The sequence below is a fragment of the Gorilla gorilla genome, chromosome 7, assembly GCF_029281585.2.
Source record: "Gorilla gorilla gorilla isolate KB3781 chromosome 7, NHGRI_mGorGor1-v2.1_pri, whole genome shotgun sequence".
NCBI classification, from domain to species: domain Eukaryota; kingdom Metazoa; phylum Chordata; class Mammalia; order Primates; family Hominidae; genus Gorilla; species Gorilla gorilla.
The window spans coordinates 97250174-97269547 of record NC_073231.2 but is presented as its reverse complement, the minus strand read 5'-3'; the positions used below and the strand labels follow the sequence as shown (position 1 = coordinate 97269547).

Here is a 19374-nt window from a genome sequence, read left to right as displayed (position 1 = left end):
AAAAAAGGGGGGGGGGGGAGGAAAAAAATCTTAGAAGTGCCTGAGTTTTCTGTGAATTGGCAAAATTAGGTGTTCTTCCATCTGTGGAAATGAGGTTTGGAAGCTATGTCAGTTTTAAAGCCATAAGTGGAGTGTTATTTTTTGCATACCTGGATCATGGAAACCACATGGAGATCATAGGGTAGAGAAAGAAGCACCATTGCCTGAGAGAACAGAGAAAAGCCCCTGCATTGGGCACTACTTGTGAGACCAGAAATGGTATTAGGCCAAACTGTACCCAACCGTGATGTAAGAGAAAACCTCCTGCCATCATCAAGGCACTTACTTATGCAGCCTGTGCTCTAGAATGGGCTTTTCTCCTTCCTAGAATCCTTGTAAATTGACTGCCTAGGAGATCCTATGCCCACTGTATCTCAAGTCTATGTACTGTTCTCTCTGACTACCCCATGCAAATATTCTTAACCCTGACCCTCACACATACATACAACTAGAAGCTGAATAGGATCTCCTGAAAACAAATCTACAGTGATGGTAGGCAAAGTTCTACGTCCTTTGTAAATAATGGGGTGAGATGAGTATTCCAACAAGCAGGCTCAACACTATGGAGAGAAGGTGGTGAAAACCCCTGTTACTGAACAAAAGGGAAGAAACAGTTCTAAACACAAGTTCCATAAATACCTCAACAAGCATGGAGACTCCAGAATAGTCAAAAAAGGTAAATCCACTGCAATCCAGGATTAAAGAACACTTCTCATTAGGGCAGGACTGTGAAGCTTCTTCTGTAGGAGAAACAGAGACTTGAGTTAGGGAGAATTTTAAGACATTTCTGCTGCTGGCTTTGTTGACTGGTGGGAGGGTAACAGTGGCCTCATGTTTAACAACAGTAATTCTAAACACTTTTAATTTTTACATTTTTCAGTAAATTATTAATTATTCCTGAACTCTCTGATTTTGTATTAGTGGAATGCAATTTCAGGTGATTATGACATGACTCAAAGAAGAAGACAAAATAGGTTAATTACCAGTATCATTTCGTACATGGACAAACTGAGGTTCAGTTTAAAAGTTTAAATAATTTTTAAAGAATATCTGGCAAGTTAGTGCTAAACACAGACAGAAGCAAAGTCTCTAGACATTCTGAATAGTACCTTTTCCACAATATCACAATGTTTCCTTAGTAGGTATGCCCGGAGTAGAGCCCCGTTTTGTGGTGCCTGAAGCGTATACGATTTTGGAATCACACTAAAAAAAAAAACTCCATTGCTAGGGCTTGTCCCACAGCCTTGGAAGGGATCTGTATGACAGGCCCTGAAAATTAAGCTTCATTCGGTTCATAGTAAATCGGCCTCTGAATCTACCTGATGAAAACAACAAGATTTTACTTAGGAGTTCATGACCTCTTTTTGATTGATATTCTTAGGGCCACGATTTCCTTACATGATATGACCTATTTCTTAACAGTGACAGGCCACATTTGGGGTCCCTCCGAGGAGTGATGTGGCTTTCAGAGCAAATCACCTATGCTGATTCCCCCACCACTGTAGGCAAAGTCTATCACTTAAATTCAAATTCATTAATTATTATGAAATTCTCTGAAAAAATTAATTCTTAATTTAAATAGCGTTGCCATTTAAAATGTTCAAGGTTTTTCTGTATAGTGGCTACAGAAAAGTGGGACTGTGGTTCTTTCTCAAGTTGGGAGAAAATATGAGGCAAATAGTGCAACTAAAAAAAAATCCCGCTCGGGAGGCTGAGGCAGGAAAATGGCGTGAACCCGGGAGGCGGAGCTTGCAGTGAGCCGAGATCCCGCCACTGCACTCCAGCCTGGGCAACAGAGCGAGACTCCGTCTCTAAAAAAAAAAAAAAATCCTGCTTACAGATTTAAAAAAAGCAGTAAAATAAAAAATGAACACTGAAAATGTATATATGACAGTAACTGTTAGGAAAAGGAGAAATGCTACAAAGTAATTTCTATGTATTTGAAAAGTGGTAGTCAGGTATAAGACTTGGTTTTCAGTTTCATCTTTAGATCTGTATTTATATTAATCCAATAACATGCTATTAACTGAATAATAACTATGTTATGTTTGTACTATGTTCAAGAAGGAGTGGATAATAACACTAAATAATCAGTAACTTTTAAGGAGTAATTTTTTTAAGGAGTGGGTGATAACAAATATGAGTGAGGTCTTATTCCTTTCTTTAGGAGCTTATAATACTTTTGAGTGTCAAGGATAGCAATGGTATATAAATGACATGATTAAAATGATAAAATGAATAAAAATGTGAATTTACAAAACAGAGTAGTCTCTTTGGAGTAATCAGGGAAGACTTAATGCAAAAAGCAGCCTTGCAGGATATATCAGATTCCAAAAAGGAGAAGTAATGTAGAGGTGTATGCATTCTAACCATGTGGACAGCCTTAATCAAACACTAATGACAGATTAAGATCTCAAACTCCCTCTGCTCCCATTCAACCATTTAATGAGGACCAACTATATGCCAGGTACTCCAGTAGTGCCTTCTGTTCTGCTGTTTCTCCCAGGGCAAGGGGGGCTAAGTGGTTAGTGGACATTCAGGCTATGTTTCCTTCGGCCTGAAATGGTAAACTAGAACCTCAAGCAAAATTGAAAATAGCCACAACATAGCTCATCTACTGACCACTCAACTGTAATCATTATCATTCATTATTTGCCTGATTAAACATAAGATTTACCTCTACTAATGCAGAGGCTTTTATTTATATTTTCAGGTATAATATGCCCTGGCTTATTATCAGAGATAGGAAAGTATTAAGATTACAGGAAATAGAAAAATACTCTACACAGAGAGTACTTGTTCTAATCAACAGTGGAATGTTGACTGGTCATAAATGCATTTTTGGAAATGTTCTATTAAATTTTCACAGTATAAAAATCTCTAACAATTAAATATTAGGTAAACTTTCTGAGAAAACATAAAAAATTTATATAATATACATAGGTAAAATATATATAATGGAGTTAGATGTTTTCTTACAAAGTAAGATTTAAAAATTAGTAAGACTAATCATGTTTACAATGTATATTGGAGCTTAATATTTGAAGATTTCTTACACTGACTTTTTCAAACTTTTTTTAGAAAATAAAATTTATATGGTTTCTTTAAAGTCAGTAATGAGTTGGGGCCAGATGATGCCAGTTCTTGAAAGTCAGTTGTTTATATATCCTTCCATGCTTAATGACAGCATGTTGGTAGCTTAAAATCAGTGATAGTAGAAATATTTACACCATGGAAATTGGCAAATGCTACAGATCAGAACTTCTCCACCATCCGACCTTATATCCCCACTCCAAGAATCATTTGTTATTCACCAGCATATCACTGCTTAAGCGTGGGTACTCTTATTAAATGTAAAGAAAATCATCAGTAAGTTTTAAAAATCCAATGGCTTTGATTAAATGAAAGACTTAAACCACTGACATATTTGACAATACATCTTAAAATAACAATGATGACACAAATTGATATCAAATTTTGTCCTTTTTTATCCACTTATACAGCCTTGTTTTTACCAAATGATACTTCTTTTATAAAATAGTACATATTTCAAAATAATCTGCAATCTAAAATTATTTGTTCAAAAATTTCCATAGAAAAAATTAGCATTCATATTTAACTTAAATATTAAGAATTAATAGATTATGAATTTTTCTAAGATATTTAAGCCTTATTATTTATTTACTACCAAACATAATAGTAATGTCTATAAGACAGGCTTGCTAGAAAGAAACTGTAATCTGAAAGAATATTAGCAGTTGTTTTATTTGGAAAATATTTCAATGCATTGCTTTTCCTGGAAGATGCTCCATAAATTATTATCTATAACTGTCTGACATGAGTTCAATCAACCCTATCCACAGCCATGGCAAACATGGCTAATGAATTTTGATATTTTTTTCCACTGAGGTCAAACAAGACCTTACAATTTCCATCAATTCAGTGCTTCAGGAAGCCACTACTAGCTGATCAAAAACTTATTTGTCATTCTGAAATTAAAAAAATATTACAGTGAAAAACAATCTGTGTATATGTTACTTAGAGAGATTGATAACTGCATTTAATTGACTAGAAAATGGTGATTAAAAGGTATTGAAAATTCTTAAACAAGTTTTTGTTCCTTTTCTATCCTACCATATTTCACTTCTAAATTGTACTTGCAATTTCCTTTATTTTCTTGTAATTATCTCATAATGTACATGATGATAGATTATTAACTCTGAAAGTGTTTGGGGCTTTATCAATAGTGATTTTAAAATGTCCCTTCCATTGTCTGAGAGTGTGTTCATGCCATGTTTGCTTCGTCTTTATTTTTTTATCCAACTTCCTCTGTGCTATCCCTTTAATTGAAGTATTTGTATATTTTCAGGCCATCCAAAATAAAAATAAAGTAAAGCAAAACAACAGGCTCATGCCTTGTAGTTGTGGATAATAATTTAAGTAAGCTATTTTAAGAGAGGCAATTCATGATTTTCTTCTAAATGAAAAAACACAGTCTTAATGGTAAAGTTACCCATTCACCCAAATGACAATTTAAATACAATGGACATTTCTAACATTTTTCCAAAAATAAGTGAAGTTTTCTTTTACACAGTACCCTTTCAGTTCTGCCATTGCACTAATTTTATGGCTATAACCTTGTGTTCTATACTCCTAAGTAAATCAACCAGAGCAATAAAAATCACATAATCCTAGAAAAGAGTAAAGTGAATGCACAGCTAATATCCTGCCGTAAGCAAAATGAGGTAAGCTTGGAGCATGTGCAAAGGAGACAACTAATCTATACCCATGTGGGATGTGGTAAATGATGGGCTTTATCTACACAAAAACAACATTTCAGAAAGAAATTAACCATCAGGTGTGGGTGGGTAATTAACTCCAGACTGTGGAAGCCAGCTCTCTCCTGTGGAATATTCATTAACTTCTTTAATTAAAAAATATTCATAGTTGCATAACTTAAGAGTGCTTTTTATATACTTCAAAGATTCTTGACAGTCTGTGAGTAACTCATAATTTTTTAAAAGAAAGTATTTTCTGTTGATATCAATTAACTATTGAAAAGCAGATTTATATCTCGAATTTCTCAAGAAAATAAGAAGATAAATATTGAAGACAAACCACAGCATTGCCTTTGGAAAACACGTGCACATATTATTGAACATTTCTTTCCTTCTTCCTTCCTTCCTTCCTTCCTCCCAGCAGTCAGCTAATATAGATGTATTGAGTGCCTACTCTAAGCACTGTCCTAGAAAATGTAAGTACAATGATGAACAAGGAAGACAGTAATCACTGCCCTCAACAGACTCACAATCACGTAGGGAAACTAGTCAGTTGAACTAGTAAATTAAAGTGTGATGAGGGCTGGAGATGGGCAGAAAATGCTATGGAGATGAAGGAGACCTTGTGTGATGGACAGAATAATGCCCCTTAAAGATGCACGCATTTTAATCTCCAGAAACTGCGAATATGTTGCTTACATGGCAAAAGGGACTTTGTAGATTTGATTAATTTAAGGATGTTGAGATGGGCAGGTTATCCTAGATTTTTCAGGTAGGCCCAGTGTCATACAAGGAGACAGGAGGTTCGAGGTCAGAGAAGATGTGGTGACAGAAGAGACCACATCTCTTCTGAGATTTGAAGATGAGAGAGGAGAGATTTGACAATGTCACACTGGCAGCTTGCAAATGGAGGACAGGGCCATGACCCAAGGAATACAGATGGCCTCTGAAAGTTGGAAAGGGCAAGGATATGAGTTCTCCTCTAGACCCTCCAGAAGGAATGCAGCCCTGCCAAAACTTGATTTTATCTTCAGACTCATTTCAGTGACTTCTGTCATCTAGAACTGTAAAATAACAAATCCGTGCTGTTTTAAGCCACTAAACTCATGGCAATTTATTACAGCAGCAATAGGAAACTAATATACCTGCATTGTTTATTTGGGAAATGAGTAATAAGGGTGGGAACTTGTTTAGATTTCAAGGTCTATGATGACAGAATTCATGTCTACTTTCTTCATCCTTGAATATCCAGCATTCATTGTTGTGCCCAGGATTTATTAGATGTTCAATATGTACAAGAAAGATTAACTGAGTGAACAAGAGCATGAATTAATGCAGGAGTGAATGGAAGAATGTGATGTGTGAGCTGAGACTTGATAATGATTGGAAGTTAAGTAGATGACTAGGCAGTGGAGGTAGACCCAGCAAGTCATAATGCTCAGAAAGACCTCAACAGAGTGCCTCTTCATATTGACATAAACTGACTGAAGTGTTTTGGAGACTCAAACTACTAAAAGTGGTAATGGAAGATGTCTCTAAAAATTGAGAAATTTTTATTTTTACTAAGAGAAATAGCATGATTTCCACTTCATAATTGATGTAACCCTGCTTCATATATTTTGATTTTTCTATCATGTGCTCAACTACAAATCTTTTCCTTCTGAAACGATTTTTAGGCGAGAGGGCTATTTTTAAATCTCTTCCTTCTTGCCCATTCCCTTACTCAGTTTATGTCTTTTCTTCCTTTAATCACTTCTAGATCTATTCTGTAGTCCCCAAAACCCACTTGATGTCTCCTGGATGACTTTATTTAGCTTAAGTTTACCATTGTCCTACCTAAACTCACTTTTCCTTTTAGCTGTTTTCCTGGCTTCCCTATTATTCCCAGTTTGAGAGTTTCAAAGTTCCAGAATCATCATTTGTATTGTTCTCTCCCTTACTCCAACTTCCAAACAGTTCCAGCTGGTGTTCATTACACTGCTGAAATCTCTTTTGAGTCCTTCATCTCCATTTTCATAACCTGGTGACCAAGGAAGAGGAAGATAGAAACTTCACTCCTCTTCTCTAGATTATTATTGCCCTATCATTCTTGCTTCCTTCCATGCAGGCTGCATTTAGACCAATCCTCTTGAATCTCAATTTTAAGTATCCCCTTTCATGTATATAGCCTACTTTCAACAGGGACTTAAGTCCTGCCTCTACTACCCCTAACTAGCTGCATGATCCAGAGCAAGTTAAGTCTCCCATACGGGCCTCAACTTCATCAGTAAAATGAAGAGTGTTCTTGTAATTATTTTAATTATTTTAAAATGAAGAGTAGAGCGTTTGCCTATTACCTATTTTAGTTATTGAGAATAATGCCCTGTGAATTGCTATACAAATATTTTGTTCATTGGACAATGAAGGATAATACAATGGAAATTAAACATGCATTATTTACCTTAAAATCTAGTTAGGAGGAAAATATGCATAAATAAAATGACTCTATAACCATATAGGCAATATGTGATTGATTAAAGCATGTGGTAATTTCTCTGTTTCACTATTACTATGAATTCCACTTTATAGGTGAAGATACTGAATCCCAGTCTGCACTTGACTGAGAATTCTTCCATACAGATCTAGTTGACTTTTTTCTCCCTAACAAGATTGAAAAAAAGTGTGTACCTTCAATATATTTTACTTCTCTATTAAACCTCAGAAAAAGTATAAAATTTGGATTGGAAGAAAAGGGAGATGGTTCTAGTTATGAGAATCCAAATAGAGGCTTAGACCCAGAGATGATTAAGTTAGATGTTGGAGCCATAAATGGATTTGTCTGGCTGGGATGGAGAGCTTGTATAATGTGTGGTAAGAAGGAAAGCAATTTGAAAGGATAAGGAAGCCTTTTAGGTGCCACGCTAGGGAGTAGTACTTGATCCTCAGAAGGAAACCATTATAATTTATTAAGAACAGGACAGATTTTTTAAAGTAGAAGTGATTTAACATTAATCTGTCATTATGTCACAGAATGAAATAAAGCTGGAATGGCAATTAGATCTCAGCTGCATGTAAACTCCATTTGTAGTAGCTTCTTACAACAACATGTTGAGAGGATTCTGAGGCTACTTTGGCTCATAGGAAAAAAATGCCCTGATCTATTATTGTGTCTGGTATGCACATACATACTGGGTATTTTCTATCTATAGAATACAACAAAGGCTATCTCATAGCATAAGATAAAAAACAATATGACGATAATACTAATTTCAAACATAATTAAGGACAGAATCAGAGTCACAGAAGTAAAAATGTAAAGGTAATGAAACAAAGTTACAGGTTTTAGGGATTAAATTAAGATGTGAAATAAAAAATAAGCACAGTGCACATAACCTCAGCATTTAAAGCATAGGAGAGTACAGCAGGGCATTACTTGAACAAGAGAGAGAGATAAGAGGACCGAGGAAACTTTGGAGGGGAGAGAAGGAGGATGTCAGAAGTGTTCTGATAAACTATGTCTGGCAAGTATCGACGGGCCACTGGGTACCAAAGAGTTTCACGAGGACCCAGCAAAGGTGATCATGCCCATCAGCTACTGTTCTGTGCAAAGTGGGCCTGGTCAGGATGCAGAAGTAAGAAACTCCCTTAAAAATTTTTCAGTTCAGAAAGACAGCAAGGCACTCAAGAAGTTAAGTAAGTATTATTCTAGTATTACATAAGTGTTCTCTGAGAGCACAAGGCAGGTAAAAGTAAATTTGCCACAATAAACTAGAAAAGACCAGAAAAGCTGACATCTGAGATGCATCCATGTTAATGTGGGTCCATGCAGTTCATTCATATATTTATATTCTATTTTATTATGTTGTATATTGATTTACAACATATTATATGTTGTAATTCAATTGATATTATACTATGTATTTTATCCTCTTACAAAAACATTCTACATATTATTTGTCCATTGTACTGCTAATGGGTGTTTTGCTTATTTCCAGTTTTGGGGAATTAATAAACAATTTTATGAAAAATCTTGTAACTCCTCCAGACACAAATATTAAGAGATTCTTTTTTTAATTGTCTTAGAAGTGCAGAAATTAATATAATTCAGCTTTTCTATTCATCTAAGTTTATATGAATGAAATTAGAACCTTACTATATGTTTTCATTTGTCTTGCTTTTTTCCCCAACATTGTTTATAAGATGTATATAATTTTCATTATTATGTCAGTATAACATATGACAAATATATTAAGTAAAAACTCAATTGTATAAATATGTCACAATTTATATGTACCTGCTGCTTTAGTTGGACACCTGAGTTATTTCCAGGTTTGGACAGTTACAAACAATATTATTGTGAATATTCTTGTGTGTGTACTTGGCTGCACATAAATTATCATTTCTTCAGGATGTACAACTAAGAGCAGAATTGCTGATCACAGGATATGTGTATCTTCAACTTTATAAGACATTGCCAAACCGTTTTCCAAGATGGATGCACAGATGGTAATCGGAAAATGCAAAATCCGAAATGCTCCAAAATCCAAAACTTTCTGAATGTCAACATGACATCATAAGTTACCTTGAACACATCATTTTACTATCTTAATGGTATGTCATAATTGTTACTGTTCAGTACTTACATGTGAATAAATGTAAGAAAATGATTGCTTATTAGTAGCATATCAATTCAGTCAGGAGTGATGGTAATGCCAAACAACTGGAGATGATTGTCCACATCATTTGCTTTCTGATGGTTAAATGCACACAAACTTTGTTTTATGCCCAAGATTATTTAAAATATTGTATAAAATTACCTTCAGACTATGTGTATAGGGTGTATATAAAACATAAATTAATTTCGTGTTTAGAGTTGGGTCCCATTACTAAGATACCTTGTAATGCATAAATAAATATTCCAAAATCCAAAGAAATTCAAAATATAAAACACTTCCGGTCATAAACATTTCAGATGAGTGATACTCAACTTGTAAGAGTTTATACTACCACCAACATTGTAGGAGACTTCTTGTTGCCCTATATCCTCACCAATCCTTGGTATTGTCAGATTTTTCCATTTTGACCAATATCATACATATAGAGTTATTTAATTTGCATTTCCCCAATAATAGCTGTGAATAATAATGGTGAAGTCAAGCACATTCCTATATGTATATATTTTGGTAACTTAGAAAATGTCCCTTTATGTGAAATGCCTGTTCATGTTTTTTGCTTATTTTTCTATTGAGTTGTCTGCCTTTTTTTACTCGTTGATTTGTAGTAGAAAGCAGTCCTTTCTGCATTTTATAAGTTACATCTATCTTCTTCCACTCTGACTTATTTTTTATATAGTACCTTCTGGTAAACAAAAGTTCTTAAAAATAATATAGTGAAGTTTAATAATCATTTTCTTTATGCTTAATGCTTTATATTTCTTGTTTTAAGGAAATTTACTTATTCCAAGGTCTTTTAAGATATTTTCCTATATGCTCTTCTAAGTTTGCATTTTGTCTACTATATTGAGATTGATCTACCTCATACATATGTGTGGTATGGTGTGGATTAGGGGCCTAATTTCATTCATATAGATACATAATTGTCTCTGCATTATTTATCATCAAGACTGTCCTTTCCCATTGCTCTATAGTGCCATTTTTGTCATAAATAAAACTGCAATACATGTGAGGGTTTTCCCCCTCTGAACTCTCTACTCTATCATATTGACCTATTTATTTCTGATCCAATACTACACTGCAGTGATTATTAGAGCTTTATAATACATCTTGATGCTAAGAGGACATACCCTTCATTTGTTCATATTTTTCAAGTGTCTTGACTATTCTTGGCCATTTGCATTTTTATTTAAAAATTTAAATAAGCTTGTAAAAAGCCATTAAAATATTCTATTGTAACTTTACTTGATATTAAATATAAATCTATAAATCAGTTTTAGAAATTATGCTTTTTGATATCAAGTATTCTAATCAATGGGCATTGTGTTTCCCTCCATTTATTTATAAATATTTACTAGCTACAGGTATTTTTAATGTCTCATAATAAAGTTGTACACCTTCATCCTGTAGGTCTATACATTTTTATTTAAATTCACTTCTAAGATTTGATTTTTTTTAAAGATACTGTAAATGGTAGCTTTTATGTGTTTTCTCTTTGATGCTAGTATATTGAAACCAATTGATTTTATATTGATTATGAATTACAGGAAACTTTTAACTTCTTATTAATTCAAATATAGTGTATTATTTTTATATTTTAAATATACAATTATTTCATGTGTGAATGATACGAGTTTTCCTCTTTTCAATTGTTACATATTTCCAAATATATGGTAGTTTTGGGGTTATATTTTTGTTGTAAATTTCCTTCTGTTAAATATTTCCAACTTAACTGAATTTTGGACAGAAAGCTGCCTGTATAATTTTCATTATTTGAAATGTGTTGAAACTTGTATAATGACCCAGTGTATGGTCATGAGAGAGACAGTAAGACTCGGGGCTCTCCTAGCTGGTATCTGAGAGAGAACACAACAGCCCAAGTTTAATGTCCAACCAGATCTTCAGCCAAAGACGATAGCCCTAATTAAGTTCTTCAGACTAGTTTCCCCTTTTCCCAGACCTTTAGCAAGATGCTTCTGAATCATTCTCACATTTATTACAACATATATATACCTAATAAATATATCAATTTAATATATAAATACATATAAAATTATTATATATATATACTTTATATTATATATTATATATTATTTATATAAATATATAATTATATATTATAATGTAATTATATATTTCATTTATTTCTTGTTTCTTTTTCTCTCTTACCAAGGAGTGATGTTAATATTATATACCATATGACCTTATATAATCCTAACAAGTGTTTAGGTAATGATTTGGACCTCAGTGATTCTGCCTTCATTTTTCCTGCTCTCCCTCCCTTGTTTGCTCCCTTTTTTCCATTTATTCATTAATTGACCATCTATTAAGTTTTTGTGCCTAGTGATAAAGCCATAATAGTAACAAATACCAAATTCTTTGGGAAATAATGTTAAATGAAAGAGACAGTCAATGGGAAAAGAATAATAGTGAAGACTTGAGAAATAAGGCAGTAACCATGCCATTCTTGCTTTCTAAAAATATTTGTAATTCGTTTTTTTCAAGATGGCTAACTAGGGACATCAGATACCAGTTCTCTTCAAAAACTAGGTCAAAGTTTTTGGTGAATGGGCATGTCCTAAATGGAATATTGAGGGAAGAGAGCCAGTACCTGTCAGAAATCCTAATGGAAGAAGCAGGGTTGCACACACTTAAAAAGCAGCAAAGTCTGAGAGACTGGCAGCCGAGGAGCTCAGAGTTCACGGAAAACATAGGTGGGGGTGCTTCTCTGTTCCCCTCACCCCTGTGACAATCTGCAGACCACCAAACTCTTAGGGAGTCCCTCTGCTCTTGTGACTGTGCAATGCTGTTGGTGGCAACTTGAGAACTTCTCAGGGTCAGAGAACCAGGTGACCAGCTCACACATGTGTGCCCTCACTATCCTCAGATCTAAGCTAAGATGGCACCATACTAATTCTGCACCTATGGTGGACTTCTGCCCTGCCAGAAGATTCTCTGTCCTTGAGTCGCTGCACCACCAGACTGCCCGCAAACATCTCCTACAACCCGCTCTGACTTTGGCAGGTGCAGAGGACCAGTGGGTCCCAGGGGAGCTTTCAGACCTCTGGAGATCTAACTTTCAGCCACTTCTATGGGTGGGCACTCAGCTCACCAAAGCCCCCCTTGGGACAAAGGAAACGTAGATGTGGTACCAATCACTGAAAGGGGGCAGCACCAGCAGCCAGGAATAGACATGGAGAGGTGATCATGTCCCACTCCCCTCATCCACTATTGCAGACTCAGAAGAGTTTCTCCCTGATGGGGGCTGGTATGTGTGAAGGAAAGCACTTGGAGAAAGTGCTTTTCATGGCAGCTCCACCACCATTGAAAGTGAACCCTCCCTGCTTGGGATTGCACAATGAGCAGGGACCACCTTCTCCTTCCTATACAGAACAGCAGCAGCCCTGCAATGGAGGACATAAGCTACAGAGTTGTCTGCTCTGGACTGGGGAAGGTGGCTCTGCCCTGAGTTGGTTTTAGTGGGAGTGGACAGAGGGCTTCATCCACAGTCTGCAGCCACTTTGCAGCCATGAGCCAAAGGACAAAGTCTATATAAACTGAAGGTCATGAGTCCTGAGGCAGGGGTGCGATAGGGAGGTAAACTGCATTCCTGCCAGCTCAGCTTGAGAATCTGGTAATCGCCCCACTGCCCCTTCCCTGGAGACCTACTCACAGCCCAACATGATCTCCCCTTGCCATCCTCCCGTGAGACTGAGTGCTTCCACTCATCAGCCTCCTGGGAAGTGAGCCAGCTCTTAGTCTTAAATACCACCTACTGGACTGGAGCCTGAACTGCCCCACAAAATAAAAACTTGCTGCCAGAAGGACATAGTGATAGTGCAGAAGAAAAGCTACCTGAGATCTCTGCACCCTCAGCCCTGCAGAAGATACTGTTTTGGCTTTTACATTCGATATATCACTACAACAGGCAGCATCTGAGAAAGCCAGTGCACAGAAGCTGTCCACAACCAAGGAACTCATGCAGAAACTTGCCCTGAAAGCACCCAGAAATGAAGCCAAAAGATTGTAAAACACATACACTGCAGTATACCCTCAAGGGAAAAAATAGTGAAAAATGTAAAAGTCCCATCCAAATTATATAAAATTCAAAAATAAGCAAGAGCTCCTTCAGATGAGAAGGAATCAGTGAAAGAACTACTGCAGTACAAAAAGACAGAGTGTCTTGACACCTCCAAAGGATCAAACTAACTTTCTAGCAATTGATTCTAACCAAAAGGAAAAGTAAGAAATGGCAGATAAGGAATTCAAAATGTGGATTCCAAAGAAACTCAGTGAGATCCAGAAGAAAGTTGAAAACCTGCACAAAGAAACCAGAAAACAATTCAGGATTTGAAAGATAGCTATATTTTTATAAAAGCCAAATATAACACCTAGAATTAAACAACTCGCTAAAGGAATTTCAAAACACATTTGAAAGCTTTAATAATATACTAGAAAAAAAGAATAATTTTAGGCCTTGAAGACTAGTCTTTCAAATTAACCCAGACAGAAAAATAAAGAAAAAGATATTTTAAAAATCAAACAAATCCTTTAAGAAATTTGAAATTATGTAATACAACTAAACCTATAACTTATAGGCATACCTGAGAGAAGAAGAAGAAAAAGTAAGCAATTTGAAAAACATATTTTAGCAAATAATTCAGAGAAATGTCTTTTATCTTGCATGTGAGGTAATTATCCAGATACAAGAAATTAAGAAAACACATGTGAGATACTGTAGAAGAAGACATCACTGAAGCAGAGTCATCAGACTACCCAAGGCCAACATGAAGAAAAAAAAAAAAAACAACTTAAAGGCAGCTAGAGAAAAGGGCTAAATTACTTATAAAGGAAATCCCATTACACTAACAGTAGACTTCTCAGCAAAAATATTACAAGCCAGAAGAGTTTGGGGGTCTGTTTTTAGCCTTCTTGAAGAAAAAAAAAATGCCAGCCAAGAATTTTATATTCTATCAAACTAAGCTTCATAAAAGAAGGAGAAATAGTCTTTCTCAGACAAGGAAATGCTAAGGACAACCAGACCAACCCTACAAGAAATGTCCAAAAGAGTTCTAAACATGAAAATGAAAGGACAATACTTGCTACCATGAAAGCATATTGTGTACAAAGTTCACAGATTTTATAAAGCAATTACACATTTGAGACTACAAAGCAACTAGGTAACAACACTATGACAGGAACAAAACCTCACATATCAATATTAACCTTGAATATAAAAGGCATAAATGTTCCACTTAAAAGATATGGCTTGGCAAAATGGATTTTTTTTTTTAAAGACCCAACCATCTGCTGCCTCCATAGCCTCATTTTTTGTGTAACAACACTCACAGGCTCAAAGTAAGGGGGTGGAGAAAGATCTATCTCACAAATGAAAAACATAAAAGAACAGGAGTTTCTATTCTTGTATCAAATAAAACAGACTTTAAACCAACAATGGCAAAAAAAAAGAAAGACAAAGAAGGGCCTTATATAATGATAAAGGTTTCAATTCAACAAGATTTAACTACCCCTAAATATATATGCCTCAAACAGTGAAGCACCCAGATTTATAAAATGAATACTACTAGACCTAAGAAAAGGGACAGTGGCCAGATGATAATAGTGGGGGACTTCAGTATCACACTGGCAGCACTAGAAGGATCACTGAGGCAGAAAACTAACAAAGGAACTCTGGATTTAAATTGGATTCTTGACTGGATAGACCTAATAGACAGCTACAGAACATTTCACATAACAAGCACAGAATATACATTTTTCTCATCTGCAAATGGAACATTCTGTAAAATTGACCACATGCTTGATCATAAAGCAAATCTAAATAAATTCCAAAAAAAATCAAATCTTATCAGGCATCTTTTTGGAATACAGTGGGATAAAAGTATAAATCAATACTAAGAGAAACTCTCAAAATCACACAAGTACATGGAAATTAAGCAACTTGCCCCTGAATGGCTTTTGAGTAAACAATGAAATTGAGGTAGAAATCAAAAGTATTTTTGAAACAAATCAGTATAGAGATACAACATAACAAACCCCAAAGATACGGCAAAAAAAAAAAAACAGTGTTAAGAGGTAAGTTTATAGCATTAAGTATCTACATCAGAAAGATAGGAAGCTCTCAAGTTAACAACCTAACATCATACCCAAAGGAACTAGACAAATAAGAACAAATCAAACCCAAAGCTAGCAGATGAAAAGAAATAACAAAAATGAGAGTACAACTAAATGAAATTGAGACAAAAAAAATACCAAGGAGAAATGAAACAATGGTTCTTTGAAAGGCTAAACAAAATTAATAGACTATTAGCTAGATAAACCAAAAGAAAAAAAAGAGAGAAGATTCAAATAAGCACAATGAGAAATGGTAAAGGTGACATCACAACTGATAGCACAGAAATCCAGGAGATCTTCAGAGACTACCTGTGACCATCTCTATGCACACAAACTAGAAAACAAAGAGGAAATGGATAAATTCCTGGAAACATACAACCTCCCAAGATTGAACCAGGAAGACACTGAAATCCTAATCAGACCAATAAAGAATTATGAGATTTATTCATAATAAAAAAAATCTACCAACCAAAAAGAAGTCCAGGACCAGATGGTTTCACAGGCGAATTCTACCAGACATACAATGAAGAGCTAGTGCCAAGCTCATTGAAACTATTCCAAAAAGTTGAGGAAGAGAGAGTCCTCTCTAACTCATTCTTTGAAACCAGTGTCATCCTGATGCCAAAATCTGGTAAGGACACAATAAAAAAGTAGTACTAAAGGCCAATATCCCTGATGAACAAAGACACAAAAATTTTCAACAAAATACTAGCAAAGTGAATGCAGCAGCACATCAAAAACAAAAATTCATTATGATCAAGTGGGTTTTATTCCAGGGACACAAGGATGGTTCAACATTTATAAATCAATAAATGTGGGTCACCACATAGACAGAATTAAAAACAAAAGCCATGTGATTATCTTAATAAATTCAGAAAAAGTATTCAATAAAATCCAACATCCCTTCACGACACAAACCCTCAACAAATTAGGTATCAAAGGAACATACATCAAAATAATAAAAGCAATCTACAACAAACCCATCTCCAAAATCATATTGAATGGCAAAGACTGACAGTATTCCCCTTAAGAACTGGAACAAGACAAGGATGCCCACTCTCACCACTCCTATTCAACATAGTACTGGAAGTGCTAGCCAGAGAAATAAGGCAGGAGAAAGAAATAAAAAATATCCAAATAGGAAGAGAAGAAGTGAAACTATCTGTCTTCACAAATGATACAATTCTATACCTAGAAAACTCTGAAGACTCTACCAAAAGGTTTCTGGAACTAATGAATGACTCAGTAAAGTTTCAGGATACAAAATTAATGCACAGAATCTGTTGCATTTATGTACACCAACAAAGCTGAAGCTGAAAGACCAAATCAAGAACTCAATCCTATTTACAACTGCCACAAAAAAGTAAAATACCTAGGAACACATTTACACAAGGAAGTGAAAGGCCTCTACAAGTAGAACTACAAAACACTGATGAAAGAAATTGCAGATGACACAAACAAATGGAAAAACATCCCATGGTCATGGAAATGAAGAATCTATGTCATTAAAATTACTACCACTCAAAACAATCTACAGATCCAATACAATTCCTAACACATTATATCATTTTTCACAAAAATAGAAAAAATAATTCAAAACTTCATATAGAACCAAAATAGAGCTAAAATAAGCAAGCAATCCTAAAGGAAAAAGAATAAAGCTGGAAGCTTCACATTATCCAACTTCAAACTATACTACAAGGCTATAGTAACCAAAAAAGCATGGTACTGGTACAAAAACAGATACATAGATCAATGGAACAGAATAGAGAATCCAGAAATAAATCCACATACCTATAACCAATTGATCCTCAATGATATTAACAAATATTAAAAATGAAGAAAGGATTGCTTATTCAAAAATGGTGCTGGGAAAACTGGCTAGCCACATGCAGGCAAATGAAACTACACCCTTACTTCCATCATATACAAAAATTAACTCAAGATGGATTAACGACTTAAATATAAGACCTGAAACTATAAAAATTCTAGAAGAAAACCTAGGAAAAACTCTTCTGGACATTGGTGTAAGTAAAAGATTTATGACTATGATCTCAAAGCAAATGCAACAAAAATAAAAGTAGGCAAATGGGGCTTAGTTAAACTAGAGGCCTTCTGCACAGCAAAAGAAACAACCAACAGATTAAACAGACAACCTAGAGAATGGGAAAAGATATGTACAAACCATGCATCCAACAAAGGACTAATATTTAGAATCTATAAGGAATTTGAACTTCAATGAGAAAAAGAAAATAATCCCACTAAAAAGTGAGCAAAGGACATGAACAGACACTTCTCAAAAGAAGACATACATGTGACCAACAAACATGAAAAATGCTCAACATCATTAATCATCAGAGAAATGCAAATCAAAATCAAATGAGATACCATCTCACACCAGTCAGAAAGGCTATTATTAGAAAGTCAAAAACTAACAGATGTTGGTAAGTATATGGAGAAAAGGAAATGCTTACACATTGTGGGTGGGAATGTAAATTAGTTCAAACCCTGCCCTCCACCATGGGAAACGGTATGGAGATTTCTCAAAGAACTAAAAATAGAACTACCATTCAACCTAGCAATCCCACTACTGGGTATCTACCCAAAGGAAAAGAAATCATTTTATCAAAGAAACTCCTGCAGTCTTATGTTTATCACAGTACTATTCACAATAGAAAAGTCATAGAATCAACCTAGGTGGACTGGATAAAGAAAATGTACTATATATACACGATGGAATATTACACAGCCATAGAAAAGAATGAAATTATGTCTTTTGCAGCAACATGGATGGAGCTGGAGGTCATTATTTTAAGTGAATTAATTCAGAAATAGAAAACCAAATACCACATGTTCTCACTTATAAGTGGGAGCTAAGCAATAAGTACACATGGACATATAAATAGAAATAATAGACACTGGGAACTCCAAAAGTAGGGAGGGTAGGAAATGAGGAGAAAGTTGAAAAACTACCTATTGGGTACTATTTTCAATATACCAGTGTAATCATCCTGCACGTCTCCCCTGAATCTATAATAAAATAAAAATTATTTAAAGTAAATTTAAAAAATAGATCCATAATTGACTTCCTCTTATTAATAAGAAAAAGGGAAGTTAAAAAATCCAGTTTTCACCCTGAATTTTCAGCATCAACCTATTTCTTCAAACTTGTGATCTAATAACAGAAAAATGTATAATGCTATTTCATTCTTTTAAAAATCATGTTATTTCTTTAGCTCCCTGCTAAAAAGAACATAGTTATTTTGGAGCATATGTTTAAAGTAATAGATGTCATTCCATTAGTAACATTTTAAAAAATCTAACACATTTGTAACTAAAATTATTTCTAAAAATTCAAAATAAAAAGTAATACAACTAGATATCTGTCGAAGATTTCCAATAAAAATCACTTTTATCTCCACCTACTTAGAAGAAATTGGCTAAGCAAATATTGCATGACACAAAAAATAAGAGATTTTTGTATAACCTTTTATATTAAATAAAAGTCACAATTATGAATAATTTAACTACACTGATGCTTTAATCTTAGTAAATATCAAATTAAAAGATAAATATACAAATCTGTTTCAATTCAACTCTTTTATCATTTAGTTATAATATCACAACGCTTCTCATTCATATTTTCTTGTATATCTTTTAATTTTCTCTATACTGAGACAATGGTCACATCAATTGATGAGTTTGCAAAGAAAGATAATTAAACTTCTAGAGAACATTGACCTGGCAATTTAACAAGCAGCCACCATCAAAAT

General features: G+C 34.6%; 1 protein-coding gene across 2 annotated transcripts in view; it reads right to left on the bottom strand.

Moving 5' to 3' along the window:
* SLC26A7 (solute carrier family 26 member 7) overlaps nt 1–19374 on the bottom strand; it is a 155750-nt gene that overhangs the window by 8018 nt on the left and 128358 nt on the right. For both annotated transcript variants that reach the window (XM_055348696.2, XM_019032931.4), the window contains exon 16: nt 679–779. In XM_055348696.2, the coding sequence (XP_055204671.2) occupies nt 679–779 (101 nt within the window). The remainder of the gene's footprint in view (nt 1–678; nt 780–19374) is intronic.